General features: G+C 24.3%; 3 protein-coding genes across 6 annotated transcripts; 2 read left to right on the forward strand and 1 right to left on the reverse strand.

The window, feature by feature from the left end:
* The first annotated feature begins 3,548 nt into the window (after positions 1–3,548).
* Positions 3,549–8,053, forward strand: LOC113560510 (beta-1-syntrophin). 2 transcript variants are annotated; one of them, XM_026966417.1, is made up of 8 exons: positions 3,549–3,755; positions 3,847–4,022; positions 4,087–4,386; positions 4,613–4,801; positions 4,869–5,092; positions 5,719–6,067; positions 6,153–6,346; positions 7,078–8,053. In XM_026966417.1, the coding sequence occupies exons 2-8, from the start codon at positions 3,857–3,859 to the stop codon at positions 7,168–7,170; spliced, it is 1,515 nt and encodes a 504-aa protein (XP_026822218.1). In that variant the 5' UTR covers positions 3,549–3,755; positions 3,847–3,856; the 3' UTR covers positions 7,171–8,053. The 2 variants fall into 2 exon arrangements, with proteins under 2 accessions (XP_026822218.1, XP_026822217.1); XM_026966416.1 differs by having other exon boundaries at positions 3,550–4,022.
* A 639-nt stretch (positions 8,054–8,692) lies between these two features.
* Positions 8,693–14,612, reverse strand: LOC113548530 (zinc finger protein 624-like). Of its 2 annotated transcripts, none has more exons than XM_026949466.1 (9): positions 14,222–14,612; positions 11,410–11,639; positions 11,216–11,347; positions 10,895–10,989; positions 10,627–10,816; positions 9,501–9,673; positions 9,220–9,437; positions 8,921–9,157; positions 8,693–8,856 (listed from the first exon to the last, which is right to left on the reverse strand). In XM_026949466.1, the coding sequence occupies exons 1-9, from the start codon at positions 14,289–14,291 to the stop codon at positions 8,693–8,695; spliced, it is 1,509 nt and encodes a 502-aa protein (XP_026805267.1). In that variant the 5' UTR covers positions 14,292–14,612. The 2 variants fall into 2 exon arrangements, with proteins under 2 accessions (XP_026805267.1, XP_026805266.1); XM_026949465.1 differs by having other exon boundaries at positions 10,883–10,989.
* Positions 14,613–14,752: 140 nt separating this feature from the next.
* Positions 14,753–16,519, forward strand: LOC113548719 (peptidyl-prolyl cis-trans isomerase H). 2 transcript variants are annotated; one of them, XM_026949872.1, is made up of 5 exons: positions 14,753–14,940; positions 15,001–15,121; positions 15,736–15,912; positions 16,003–16,098; positions 16,161–16,519. In XM_026949872.1, the coding sequence occupies exons 2-5, from the start codon at positions 15,038–15,040 to the stop codon at positions 16,356–16,358; spliced, it is 555 nt and encodes a 184-aa protein (XP_026805673.1). In that variant the 5' UTR covers positions 14,753–14,940; positions 15,001–15,037; the 3' UTR covers positions 16,359–16,519. The 2 variants fall into 2 exon arrangements, with proteins under 2 accessions (XP_026805673.1, XP_026805592.1); XM_026949791.1 differs by having other exon boundaries at positions 14,753–15,121.
* Positions 16,520–16,579: the final 60 nt, after the last annotated feature.

Below are 16,579 nucleotides of genomic sequence, written 5' to 3' on the forward strand. Positions count from 1 at the left end.
GCTCTATCTACTTAACTTATGTTGGAAAAATACTTTTTGTATTTAAAATTCACATAATTTTGATTTTATTTATTTATTTACCTGAGTAATATGATTTATGTATTTTAATTAATTTCAGTTATTGACTGAAATATTATTTAATAACCTTACGCGCAGTTAACATTATCTTAATTAAAATTTTTTGAGGATTGTACCTATATTCATAAATATCCGAATTTATTAAAAAAAAAAACATTAATGTATACAAATATTCATTTTAAAATATTATTCTTTGCATTCCTCAATTTAAATTAAAAATTATCTAACACATTATAATCTATAGTAATTATTCAATTATAGGTAAATTAGATAGAATTCAATTAACATTAATTAATCATTAATGTAATATGTTTAAAATGTTTAAATGTTAAAAGTATGCATTTTTTGATAAATTAATTTTATGATCATTGTATAATTATTGTTTATTAATACTTTAACATTATTGAGTAATTTGTTGTACTTAAGATACTTTTTTTTATATAACTTGTTTTTAGTTTTTTTTTTAATTTTGTATTTTAACATTTTTCTTAAATTAAAATGTAAGATCAATGTATCATACATTTACAATCATTGGAGTATATCTTTAAGCATGTTTAAATAAAAAAAAAATGGTGTTATTTATATTTATGTGTCATAATTTATTATTCAATGTTAACAAGAGGCTTAATCTGCTAATTTCAAGATCAAATTTTTAATAATTTCAACCTGTGAAAATAAATACTATAAAAATATTATTGGAGAAAAGCAGTATTACATTTTATAAGTTTTATCAGAATAGAATGTTAACTCTTAAATTAATGTCTATCACAATTTATACGATAATCAAAAAATTAAACATTTTAAAAATAAAGATAATTGTCTATTGACCTACATTAAACACATTGTATACTTGTATAATTAATTTTAACTTATAATTTAAACATTAAATTGATCAAAAATTATTGTTGACGGAGTTTATGTTTTACACGTGTATTTTTACATGTCAAAAATTAGTACCAGCAAAACTAACATGTTTTTTACAAATAAAATATCAACCAGTTTAATTTACAAAGGAGGTATAACAGTAAAACCAATGACATTTTTAATTATGTTAGCAATGGTGTTGTTTAAATTTTATTTTTCAACGCGGAGCTGATACTAGAATTAGCTGAATCACCTTAGCACTCCTTAATACTCGAAAAATATAATCAATTATTGCATTTGAAAAATAATTGAATCACACAACCAAAACAAGATTTTAATTTCTCTTCAAGATAATTTATAATCAAATTAGATAAGTACATAGAAACTTAGAAAATCATCTCCTAAAAGTATGTAGGTAGTGTTTAATTTCTCATCTTACCAAATGAAACAGACATAGAAAAAATATAATAAAAACAATTATTCTTATTTTATTTAAGTTTAATTGAGAATTGTATTAATTTTAAAAGATTTATTGTTGTAAATAATTTGGAAGAATGAAAAAGCTTAAAAATACTTATTGCTTCCTTATTCATTATTTGTTAGATATTGAATCTAGTTATTAGGTAGTCAATATTTTTTTATTTGTTCAGTAAGTATTGTAGGCAACTTATCTATGTGTATGAGGATCACAATTTAAGATATATTTTAAAACAAATAAATATCTATATTTTATTACATTTACTATTATTTTCAATTGAAAGAATATTATTTTATATTTTTTTTAAATAAAATATTTTTTTAAATGTTTATATTTAAAAACTTATTGAGATGTCTATGTATATTCTTACTCTATAATGATTCCATGACATTCTATAATATAATTGCATTTATTATTGGTATATCATTTATTATAAAATATTATACTAGGTACCTAGAACCTAGTATTGTATTTGTATTATGAAAAAAAAACCTAAATAAATTCAACAATAATTAATCTTTTTCGTCACATTTGCTTTGTGGTTAAGAATCAGGTGTTCATAAATTACCGAAAGTATACTTATGTTTTTTAGGCATAAGTATTTATACTGTTAAATTTTCCAGTTTCTTTTTTTATTAATTTATTTACCTCCCATAGTTATTATCAATGCAGCACCATTAATCATACAGCAATTATAGCATCAATGTTCAATGGTAGAGTAGGTGCTATAGTCATTAATTTCATATTTTACAATCTTTGATAGTTCGAAACTGTAACCTTAGCAGTTTTTTTTTAATATACAATGAAAATATATTGTGGTAGATTGATATCTAATGATACTCATTATTAATATCTAGTGGTTATTTTTCATAGTCATTTGAAATGTTGGTTAAATATTAAATAACTTGAATATTAATTTTTATTTTTTTTTTTATTTACAATATATATTTAATAATACCACAGAATACAATAAGTAAATTTGATAACGAACATTTTTGGCTCGAATTCACATGATTACGAACATAGCTAAATGATTACAAGCAAATAGCCAGTATCCACTGATATTACTCTACTCCACGAATTAATTTATATCTTAATTCGTACTCTATTCAGTATTCTATAACTTGAATGTTATAAAACTAAATTCTTTGTCTTTGAAATTTTTAAATTAGTATCATTAATCGTTAAAATTCGTCTTATAATTTTTATAATACATATATTTATTTATATTTTAAATTAAATTTTCGGTAAAAAAAAAACGTTGCTGAAAATGTAGGTTTAAAATAATACATTTTTAGACTTTTTGTTTTGTACAACTGTGACGAAATAAATACCATTGTACAATAAGTTATTTGGTATAAGCACAAAATAGATTAAATAGGTACAAACTATAGGTATCTATTTATTTATGGTTAATTTTAAACATGAATATTAGATTTTCATTCGACGCATGACTAAAAAATAAATAAACTGAATTATATTTTTAATACTCGATGAATGAAAAAAAATAACGCATGGCCGTGGTATTACTGGTATTGGTATAATGATATACATATACATATACAATTATTATATTTATATGTTATGAATTATAATTGACATCGCTACGGCGCTCTTTAAATGTTCTCATGGGGTATTGGGTGTGCCGGGTGGCATATTATCATAGATATAATCATAAACATGCCATAAGACAATAAATTAAGATATTATGACAAATTATTTTAAATGTCTGTCTATAGAATTTATATAATGAATGTAATCGTAATTTATCAATGTATGCCATTGAGTTTTATAGAACGGGTATAGAACGTACGTACCGATATATGGACTGTATATGTTTATATATCTATAAACCTATAATACATAATATATAACATATATAACAATTATAACATATACCTCTATATAAATATAATATTTATAAATTTATAATAATTTATTAGTTACGGGACTAGAATGGAGTGATATGGGCCATGACAAATTAATGGTAAGGGGCATGAACTACTAACGATGATGATAACATTTCAATTTTTGAAAGATGATAAATTATAAACGACGATTCAGTTGACGTGTAGTCGTGTAGATAGCGGTTACAGTGGTTCGCGCAACTGATTAGTGATTACCGAATGTAACCCACCTTATACATAAATTATTTAGGCTAATTATTGTTGTGAAAGTTTTGAACAGTTTCAAAATAGGTGCAATGCGTGAAATATTATTTTAATTACACGTTAACGATCCGACCTTTTCATAAATTCAAGAGAATAACCATCATGGCCAACTAATAATATTAACATCTTATTGTTTAGCCGTGCTAGTAAAATCAAACATATAGGTAAAATGTTATTCTTCATGTTTATTGGTCCGCGCAAATATTTGTTTCTAATATGCGATGAGAATTGAATATCTTTCGTTCAAAAAATTAGATTAATCAGCATGAATACTATTGGTTATGGTCGTTCCAGTGCCCTGGAAACGTATGTACGTGGACAGTGGTATAAGGTATATGTAACGTTGGAAGATGATTATATATGCATAAGTTTGGATGAAACGTATGAAAATTGTACATCTGTTAATGGATCTTTAAATAACAACACCTTAGGTAAAATTTAAATTTTATTCTAAGTTTTAGTATTTGAACTCTGTAAAATGTATTTGTGTTACAGATTCTTCGGGAAGTCACATTGATTGTGTTGATGTACCAGATTCTGTAGCTAATCAGAAACGTCTTATACGTGTAGTAAAGACAGATAGCAATGGCTTGGGAATTTCTATTAAAGGTGGACGTGAAAATAAAATGCCAATTCTTATATCTAAAATATTTAAAGGAATGGCTGCTGATCAAACTGAGCAGCTTTATGTTGGTGATGCTATACTATCCGTTAATAAACAAGATTTAAGAGAAGCTACACATGATGAAGCTGTAAAAGCACTTAAACAAGCAGGAAAAGTTGTTGAACTAGAAGGTTAGTGTGATATTATTACATTATATTAATGTATTGTTGTATATTTAAATTATATTTTATTAACTAAAATAATTTGAGTGGTTTAAAAATAATTACATTTTTATGCAATAAGTTTAAACCATAGAAATGATAATCTTTTACATAATTTTTAATTTAAAATATTTCAAAAATGAAATAAGTATAAATCATAGAATTATTATTATTATTATTATCACTATTATTCTAGTTAAATATTTGCGGGAAGTAACTCCATATTTTAGAAAAGCCACCATCATATCAGAAGTTGGATGGGAATTGCAGCGAGGATTTTTATCATCAAATTCACCAATTCATCGCTCTCCGCAGAAGCCTGATGCTCGTTATTTACCATTGCAACTTTGTTGTTTAACCAGAAATTATAAGCATCCTGATCCTGGTATTTATTCTAATATAATAATGTTAATTTTTCATTGGAAATTTTTTAACTTTTACATATCTTTCAGAAAATAAAACTATTGAGTTACATTCACCAGATAGTATACATTGCTGTATATTAAGAACTCAAGAAGCAAGTGAAGCTACTTGTTGGTTTAACACTCTTCACTGTGCTTTAAATGCTTTATCTTTAAAAGCATTGCACGATGCAAACAAAGTATTAGCAAATATAATGCCTGCACTTGGTCAAATTCATCATATTGGATGGTTATTTAGGGTTAATAGAAATGAGGTTAGTTTATTTTATTTTTTTAGTTTTTGGTATTAAAATGTCATAGATGTACAAATTTTAGTCAAAATTGATATCTTAAAGTCCAATTTAGTAGACACTTAGATCAACTCATTTATGAATTTATAAATGGACAGTAGAAATAAATTAAGTTTAAAAAACTTATTATAAATTATTGTATTAAGTTATATTATAAAGTCATAATACATTTTCAACTATTTATTTTTAATCCAAAATTTTAGATTTAACGTGTATTTTTAACAGTGATTATAATCTTTTAATTTTTTTTTAAATATTTATGAATTTATCATGTTTCATATTTTGATTACATTTATTCAAGATTTATAATTTTTTATTTAATTTAAAGTTGTACCTATAGAATATAGATATTTGAAATGTTTACTAAATTAAATTACAATTTTCTTTTCAAGTTAATTTACAATGTATTGTTTCAAACAATTTTTATATATTATTTTTAAAATTATTATATTAAATTGTAAACAACCCACGTGATGTGATTTATATAAATAAATAACTCATTAACCGTGCTGGAATGTTCATAACATTAAAAAAAATATATCTTTTTTAATATTTATTGATGTATTATTAAATAATTTTTAATTTTTCAGAATGGTTGTTTGCGTAGCATAAGTTCAGAAGAAGAATTCACAGTAAATGATAAATGGCAATCAGTATTTGGAGTGGTTACTAGTAAAGAATTAAGATTGTATGAAGTTGCCCCATGGAGTCCAGATGCTTGGTCTGCTCCACTCTTTGTTTGTTCACTTTTATCTACAAGGCTGATGAATTCATCTCGTAACTCAGATTTAATCACATTTAGTTTAAGATGTGGTACAGAAGAAGGTATTATTACTCATCGGTTTAAAGTTGATACTCAAAGAGATCTTGCCAGTTGGGCAAGAGCTGTAATTCAAGGTTGCCATAATTCTGTTGCGAATAGAAGAGAAGTAAATTGTCGTAAGTACTATTTAATGTATTAGTTGACCAATTAAATTACTTTGTTTGTTAATATTAAACAAAATATACCTATTTTTATGCATAGGATGTTTATGGCACGGAAAGCCTGCACAATTATCAATTCACTATGAGAATGGATTTACACTTATTGAATCAAAAACTGGATCTGTAGGCCGTGAACCAAAGAAATTATGGAGTTATCCATTTGATAGATTAAAAATGTCTTCTGATGATAATAACAGATTATTATGGCTGGACTTTGGTGATAGCATGGAAATAGTAAGTGTTAATTATTAACAAAATAGATTATATAGTTAATGATATTAGGTATGGTTTTGAATTAATTTATATTGGACTAATATCAGAACAACAATAACATATATTTATTAACATTAATGACAGTAAGTTATTAGTTTCAACAGTATATACAATGTTATGTTTGTAGTCTATTATAACTTGAATTAATAGCTACTGCATTTAGCCTACACTCTTTGGGGGTATGCAACCATCAAGCATGTTAATAAAGTGAAAATAATGTTATTTCACACTTTTTTTCTTAATGAAAAATAATTTTTTGTTTTCAATCTGTGTATACATGTTGGTAATAAGTAAAATAGATGGTATTATAACGTGAATAGATGGTTGGTGGCATTCTATTGAAAATTTGTTTATAAAGGTTTTTTTTGGAAGAGGGAGTTGTCAATCCAAAGAGTGTAAAGTTAAAAGTAATTTGAGAGGAATTAGTTACATTTATTTTCAATTTTAAATATTCAAATTAGTATCAGTTTAGAATCATATTTAAAATGTAATAGGCTGTAATGTAATATAGGACCTTCTTAATGTATGAAGAATATGAAGTCATGAGAAATGTAATTTATAGCTATTTGCTTATTATTAGCTATGTGTTTAAATTATCAATTATTTTGGTATTAAAATCCAAAAATTAGGTATAATTAAGTTAATGTTTTTAATGGGCTACAGAGTACTAATTATAAATTTATTTATTTTAGGAAATAGACTTGGAGTGTAGTCCAAAACCATTAGTGTTCATTTTACATAACTTTCTATCAGCTAAAATTCATCGGCTTGGTTTGTATGCATAACTAAAAAAAAACTTTAATTTAAATGGATAAACATTAAATTTATCAATTGTTTTCATGCTATCTGATTTAAACTAAGAATTATTTCACTGACTATTTAAATTAATGTTAATATTAATATTTGTTACAATTGCATTTATTGATCCTAAACTTTAAGCTCAATAACAATTACATATTTATTAATTTTAAAGTAGAATACAAAAAAATGTATTATTTAGTTTTGTTGAATTTAATTATTGGTAGTAGAATGTTATGGTTATTAAAGCAAAAATGTTAATGTATAAGTATTTTTTAAATTAATACAATGTAATTAAACCTAAATTAATTTCAAAGTAACAGGGTGCTGTGGCACCGTAACATGCACACACATTCCTACACTTGAAATATGGTAACTTGTCTGTGATAATTCGTTTTTATTTCGTTAAAAATGTAAATGCTATTGTGTATATCGTATATGTGTGTGTGTTAGTGTGTCTATGTGTCAAATTTGTTTTTATCAAAATAACAGTGTCAATTTTTTTTACTTGGGGTTTAAAGAATCACAAATAATTGCTAGTAAATGTTTTTTTTTAAATATTATAAAACATTGATAATTATTCTACTTGTATATTATTATAAATTATATTAATCATTAATATTGACTGCTGTTAAAAAAATTGTCTTTTATTGCATCATTATTTTGTTTTATATTTATAGTCATTGCACTTATAACTTGATTGCTATAAATGAGTCAAATTCAACATTTATTGATTAATTTGATGTAACAATTAAGCTTTTATTTTTGGCATCCTTATTAATCACAACACAACTAACATATATTATATCATAGATAAATATATAATTTATGGGAGCGTAAATTTGTTATACCATAAAATGTTAAATAAGTTAGCTGGATTGTTTTTTTTATTATTATTTGTTAAGATTAATTTTGTATTATTTATTTATAAAATAATTACTCTAGTATTGTTTGTTAATCTTTGATTTAATTACACTTTTTAGATTTTTTAAGTATTTTTATGTTTTATATCAACTATAGTTAAATCAATTTTTAACAATTTTAACAAAATATACTTATTGGTTAAATAATGTAATCAATTGACAAACAAAAGAAATACAACATTTTGAAGTTGATATTTTTCATTAAAAATAAACTATTACTTCTTTTATTTTTTCCTTACATTCTTTAAAAATGTTGCTCTTTTAAATGGGTTTTATTTTATTTGTGATAATGTTTATACCTTTAAGCTACAGATTTTGAAAGATAAAATATACATATTGAGATATTGTTAATTTTCAGTAAGTATTAATAATAAATTTTTCAGGATTTTATATTTCAACTGTATTTAATGTTTATGTATGTCAATTTTAATTTTAAAATTGAACAATCAATTTATTTATTATTTTATTATATATCAGTTTATTGTACATTAGTTGAAATAACTGATTATTAAAAGGAAACTATTTTAAGGAATATAAAAAAAAAACTGTTGTATTTATATTATGACTGATTTTATTTAAAAATATGTTAGGTAAGCATAATTGCATTATCATCTAAATTGAATACAGCACAACCAACACTTTCAGAAATAGTTATACCACCTGTATCATCAACATATCCTTGAGCAGTATCATCATCATCAGTCATTTCAGCTTTTGTCTCTTGACATTTTACAGGACTAGGTTCGAGACCTGAGAAATATTTGAGAATAAATAAAATATAAAGACAGTCTCATTGCTTACACAAATGGTTTACCATTTTGAACTTGGGTTTCATGACCAGATATATGGTCATTGTATCTTTTCAAGCTCACTGTTCCAAATGTGCATCGATTACAGGAGTAGTATGAATTATCCATTTTATCTCGATGATTATTTGTTATATGGCTTTTGAGAGCAGTCACTTGGATGCACTTGTAATCACAATGAGTACATTTATAAGGTCTTTCTTCAGAGTGGCGTAGTTTATGACGTCTAAGTGAGTTATGATCTCCTATATATTAAACCAAATAGCAGATTTTTTTCTTTTAGTGAAGAGATATAGTTATTTATTACCAGTTTTAAAATTACAATCCTGAGCATCGCATTTAAATGGTTTTTCACCAGTATGTTGCCTCATATGCACTTGCATCATGTATTTAGTTGCTGAGCCATGATTGCATACTTGACACACATAAGGCTTTAACTTCAGATGAACATTTTTTGTATGAAGTTTTAAACTTTTTGAATTAGCCAACACCATATTACAAATTACACATGTCTTTTCCATATACCTATGAAAATATTTTTAAATCAGATAATTTAAGTGCTTGAAAACCAAAATGTTATATAATTACCATCTTTCTTTATTCACAGATTTGGCTTTTGAATGAAATACTCTATGATTTTGTAGCTTAATTGAATCGTCAAATTCTACACCACAGTCTACACAAGATAATGTTTTATTGTGTTTCATTGATACATGATTAACTAAGTTATGATATGTTGTGGTTGTATATTTTTTACAAACCTATTAAAATGAAAATATTAGTTAAATGTACCTAAACTAATTATTATAAATATAATACTAAAATTAAATAAATGAATATTTAGTTTATATCATTCAAAATAATATAGCTCAAAACCAAGAGATTAAACGCAACAACGCTTAAATTTTGTTCTAACAGTAATAAAATTATTATTTGTGTATTCAAGATAACGAAAAACGATTAATTTTATTTTGAGTTATCGAGAGCAAATCGCTATTAAATGTAATGGTAGTTTCAAAGGGATTTCATGTATTTCTAAGATAGCGAGTTTGACAATAACACTGCAGAATTCTGTGATAATAAGAAACTTCTATATCTGGTTAAATTTTAACGAGTTAAATATTTAGGTTATTGGATTTATAACAAAAGCTAAAAGTTGACTCACAAAATTGAATTGACAAATTCTAACAAAACTAAATACAATATTAAAAATATTCTTATATACATATATAAAAAAAAAAATTGTATAGTGCATACATAGAATACATGAGTTAAAAAATTGTTAGTTTAATAGGTCTAATTTCATGCTAATAAGTGGAATCAAAAACCTATTTTGTAAATGCGTGGTTAAAAAAAATACTAACTGTAGTTTTAATTAATGAATATGTACGTAAATTGTTTTATTATCAATAAAGGATTCTCTCAAGAAATTTGTCCCATTTAATCCTTTCTTAGTGTCACAATATTTTAGAGTTTTACTAATGATGACCTTTAATATAAATGTTGTCAATTCTACTAAATTAATATGACATAATTCTTAAAGTTTGAACAGATTACTCAGAAATACTCTCATATTATTTAAATGTATGACTAAAACATTTTGTTTTAATAGACCCGTAACAAGAATGATGTAAAACTAATCTCAAACAAAGGAATTAAAGAAACATTAAAGGAAAACATTATTCATAATATACTTATATGTTAATGAACATACTTGACAATTAAACATATCAATGTCAATTTTATGAACCTTCCATAAATGTATACGACAAGCATTCCATCTTGGTGTGATAAAATCACAATTTTTTTCACTACATTTATAATCTTTACAATCATTTTGGTGACATAGTGAATGAAGTACTTTAGAATTTTCTGAACGAAATTTACGTTTACAATGCTCACACCTAAAACAGTCACATTATTATGTTATTCAGATAAGTCAATTGAATAAAAAAAAACCTATAAATTACTTTGAAACATACTCCATATCTTCAAAATTATTTTTACTTAATTGAATACTTTTACAACTATGTTCGTGTTGTTTATTTTGATTATTTTTAGGAATATTTTTTAAATGCTGAAAAATAGTTAAACATAAATATTATTTAAGCTAGTAAAATTACTTTTTATTGGAAACTATAAAAAATAATTACTTTTATATACTTAACTTGAAACTAAAATTAGAAATTATTTAAATAATTGTACAGATTAAAAATCCAATATAAAATAATAAAATTTATAAAGAAGAGAATGAAAGGTTCAATTAAGTATTTAATAAAAAATCTAATTTTATTTTTGATTACTTGAGCCATATGTTCTTTACATTTATCCAATGTATTATAGGTCATTTTACATAATGTACACAAAAAAACTTCAGTTGTTCTTGTTGTATTTGATGTACCATTATTAACTTTGATTTCTTGTTGTTTTTTAATCTAAAAAAAATTAATTAGTATAATAAAGTGTGTTAACTTAAACATTACTATTTAGAAGGTACTTCATGTTTTTCTTTAAGATGCACAATTAAATTTTGTTTTCGAAATGTTAAGTATTCACAATGTAAACATTTGAAACGAATTTTTCCTTTTTTTTTTTGATTTTTTTTTGAGAATGGTGTATTCTTTTCCGGTGTATAGTTAGGGTGTAACTTTACATTGGGATCAATATTTATAGTATTTATAATGTTACTATCATTGTTTTGATTTAAATTTTCTGGAACAACTGTGCCTGTATAAAAAAACACAAACATTATTAAACTTATTATAAATAGTATTCACTATTCTGTATGACAAGTTATAATTTGTTATAACCTAGTTATACATTCAATAATGATTTGAATTGTCGTGCGAAAAATGTTTTAGAATATGTTAAGTTTATAATATGGATCAGCAATTTATAATATACATATATTCACAAATAAAAATATTTGGAAAATGGTTTGAACTTTTAATGATTAATTATATATGATGAATAGGGCCCGGATTTAAATGCACTTAAAACCATTCAAATATATTCTAAAAAATAGCCAAAAATGACCTTAAAATGCCGTATAAGCTATTATCATTACTTATTATTTTATTAAAAAAAAAAAAACTGAAAATTTTAAATGATGACTTGATGCCGACACGCTTACGTTTTGGCCGTTTTAGAGAAATATTATTCATTCTAAACATACCAAAATATAGATTAAAATTTATGTAAAATTAAAATTTTAAGAGTCTATTGTACTTACTAAATTTTGAGAATTGCATTGAACAATAATATATTGTTTAATATTAATATGTTTAAACTCCTAATTTATCATATATTGAACAAATATGCATTAAAAACCAATAATGCTAAAAATGAAAAAATTTCAAAATATGCAAAAAACAATTTGTAGCTTTGAAACCCTTGTTACATGAAACAAATTATGTACTTAAAAAGCATTGTGTAAGATTAAACAAAAAAATATACAGTTTGCATTGAAATCCGGGCCCTAATGATGAATAAATTTAAATGGCAATATAATTAACTAAAACTTATAAATTAATAAGTAATAAAATATTAAGATAATTAAATAAACAATATTGATAATTATATTCTGATACTGATTTATAATAGAATAAGTACTTTCCTGTTATACGAGACTACTGCTATTATTATGACTACCACCCAAGACTACCTCTTTTATTTAAGACTACTAAAATGTGCACACTTTCCTATCATCACAGACTAATTTACTGATTTTCATTTATATTAAGAAGACGTTGCACCTGCATGTACAATGTCCTCTTAACAATTTAATCATATTTAATTCTTTGATATTTTTTTTAATCTGTATGTATTGCTGAGATGGCCACATTCAAATTATATATACATGAAAAAAAGATTTAACTGGGTTAATCATTTGTTATATATTTTGCACAGCGCATGCCGTGCTACAGCCACACTTGGCGAACGTTTAGGTAGAGACCACACGTCCATATTAAAATTAATTGAACAGCAAATACAACAATTTTCATTAGACTAGACTACTGCAAAATTACTGCAAAACAGTCTACTTTCTGTCACCTGAGAATTATCAGATTACAATAACTAATAATATAGGTAATGATAGATTTATATAATAATATTATAGATATAACAATTGTGAATTGTAACGCTAGAACACAGAACATGGATATCGTTCAGCTAATTGTGGTAGTCGCAATAATGAAGGCAGTCTTGGGTTGCCATAATTTCATCAAGCAAATCCGGGATAGGCAGAAAAAATAGCAAATTAATTAATAAATAAATATTATTGAATCATATTAGCCATTAGATATGTATTACAAAAATAATACAATAGGTTATAACTTATAATGTTATACACTATATTATCATATATCAAAGCCTATCATTGATTTATAAATTATTCATTAATAATAACATTTTGATTCTCGATTACAATTATTATTTAAAAAAGTTGTTGAAATTAAACAATTTTAATTTTTTTCTAAAACTGGGATAAACAGGTGTCCCAAAGTTTATTTTCAGGACACCGGTACACTAAGTCAAAAACCAGTGACAGTTCAGGGACGTATGGCAACCCTAGGAAAGTACCATTTTGATAGTTTTAGATAACAGGATTGTGATGTTGTCACAAAACAAGGTAGTCTTGTATAATAGGAGAGAAAAACCATAGAATAATTAACCTTTTATTAAAAAGAACACAGTAGTTATCACCAATACATATACATGAATGTTAAACCTACAAGACTACACTAACTAGGCTAAAAATAATAATGAATTATAAATTTAGAATTGAATAAAATATTCAAGTAAAACAATAAATTTATAAGACTGATTTTTACAAAAAATACCGTCATAGTTCTTTAGTCGTTACAATCAAACATTTAGTTAAAATAAGTGAAAAATTAAAATAATTTTATTAAATGTTTATAGAATGTGTAATTATTAAGACAATTTAATAATTAAGTAGAAATATATATATTATTTTTACTAATATGCAAAATCTGAAAAGATATTAACTTTAGAATCTTTATATTACCAAACAACCCTTATTATAACTTGGTAATCTAAAGATAAAATAACTATTTACTTAAAGATATATAATATCACTTATATACACTTAGGGTATAAGTATATAACGTATGAGTGTAACATGACTCAATATCACTATTCTTATAAGCGTAAATCAACTAAAAACAATTTAAAGCCAAGTATTTTTTGATTAACTATTTTTACCGCTTTTAATAATATATTTAAATTAAATATTTTAAATATATCAAAATAAATATGTAAATAAAATATGAGAAATAACTTACAATTTAATAATATTTGTTTATTATTCAAAATAATCAATGGTAATGAGAAGTTAGATTTATCCATGTCCATAAAATAAAATGAAAGTAAAATTATTAATTTTTTAAAACCAGGACAAATTAGTACAAATTAATACTTTAAATAAAAAACATTATTATGAGTACAATAAATAAAACAATATTATTATGTCATAATGCTTGATGAGTATTGGACAGATACAATCCATAAAATAAACATTACACACAATACATAATATTAAATTTATTCTCTCATCTTGTGATAAAATGTAAAGAATATTTGTTATGGGTAGTAAACACTAAACAGTAAAAAGCTCAAACCACACATAGGCTATTTATATAGTTGAAAGTTGAAACACTTGAATAGTTGAAACCACAGTTAAAAGTTTTAAGTTTACAATGTAATATAATATAATCAATGATGATAATATTAATATTTTTAATCCATGATAATATTGATAAAACCTGTTTATTTTGAATTTTCTACTTTTTAGAGATATAACCAATTGTTTTTACTGTACATCTTTCTTTATCAAACCTAAATTTTCAAATAGCATTCAAGTTCGTTTAATGTTGCATTTCATAAACCCGGAATTTAAATAACATTAAATAATTGGAACACTTGGAGTTAAAATTTAAAGCCCATTACTATATTATTAGTTCTTATTCCATAGTGATTGAGTTCCAAAACTCGTTTATACATTGTAAATATTAAAATATTTTAAAATAATTTACTCACTTGTTTAACAAAATATTTTGAATAGTTTAAATAGTCGAATTAGTACTTAAATAAGTTCAACTATGCCGACCTGGAATCAAATTCAAAGTCAATTAAGAAACCCACAGAACCCTGTTGTATTCTTTGACATATCTGTTGGAAGAACGGTAAGTGTCTTTTATTTGCTATGATTTATGAAAGCAGTGTATATTCAAAATAATATAACATTAAGCCGTATAAGTAGTTTTAATATATTTAAAACTAACTTTTTGTAAAATTATATGTTAACTATTCATTGACAAAATAATTTAATTGTATTATACCAGCGTTACCCAAACTTTTTCTTTGACAGACCCCATAAATAATAATAAAAAATATTGCAGACCACTTTATAAAAATTAAAATCAATAATAATACTAAATTGATTGCTTTATTTTCTGAACTACACTTAATTTACGTTTGCGGACTCCTTCCAGTATACATACAGACCCCTAGGGGTACCACAGTTTGGGAAACACTGTATTACATTGTTATTTAATATTGTAATTAAAAGTTTATATTTTTGGTATTTGGCATTATTGGCAAATTTTGACAACAGGAAGCTAACACTATGTATTAAATGTAATTTATCTTTTAAAACTCGATATTCTGTTTTTAAAACCCATGACAATAAGGTTTATTAAAACATGAGAATGATTAAAAATTGCCAAAAATAATAAGAATTAAATTGAGTTTATACAATTGCCAATTTCTGAACAATTTAAATTAATGTTTTTTGCAGGAAATTGGTAGATTAATAATGGAATTATATGCAGACATTGTGCCTAAGACTAGTGAAAATTTTCGTCAATTTTGTACTGGTGAACACAAAAAAGATGGAATTCCTTTTGGGTATAAAGGATGTTGTTTCCACAGGATAATTAAAGATTTCATGATACAAGGTGGAGATTTTGTAAATGTAAGTTTCAATGTTTTAAATTATATAATATACTAGTTATATAAATCATTATGCTTTACAACAATTCCTAATTATTTGTCTATGATTTAGGGTGATGGAACTGGGGTTATGAGTATATATGGAGCAGATACATTTTCAGATGAAAATTTTAAACTTAATCATGACGCCCCTGGACTTTTATCAATGGTAATATTTTTTTATAATTATATATAAAATGTACAAATAATTTTTTATATTCTTCACAATAGGCGAACAGTGGTGTAGATACCAATGGATGTCAATTTTTTATCACTTGTGCTAACTGTAACTTTTTGGATGGAAAACATGTGGTATTTGGTCGTGTCATTGATGGGTTGTTGGTAATGAGAAAAATTGAAAATGTTCCTACTGGTCCAAATAACAAACCAAAAATTCCTATTGTTATATCACAATGCGGACAATTATAATAGCTATAAGTTGTACTTTCTTTCTCATATATTTTGTCGCTCGTTTGTATGCATATTAAAAATAAATTTCAAATTATACTACAAGTAATATAGTAAATATGTTTGATTCTTCTAAAATATAAAGTTCAACATATCCCTACTATTAAAGGGACTGACAGTTAGAGTGTTAATTTTTTTTAATGTTTGGACATTGTACAGCAATGTAGATGAGAAATCTACAT

Source organism: Rhopalosiphum maidis, chromosome 1, assembly GCF_003676215.2.
Source record: "Rhopalosiphum maidis isolate BTI-1 chromosome 1, ASM367621v3, whole genome shotgun sequence".
In the NCBI taxonomy this organism is placed as follows: Eukaryota; Metazoa; Arthropoda; class Insecta; order Hemiptera; family Aphididae; genus Rhopalosiphum; species Rhopalosiphum maidis.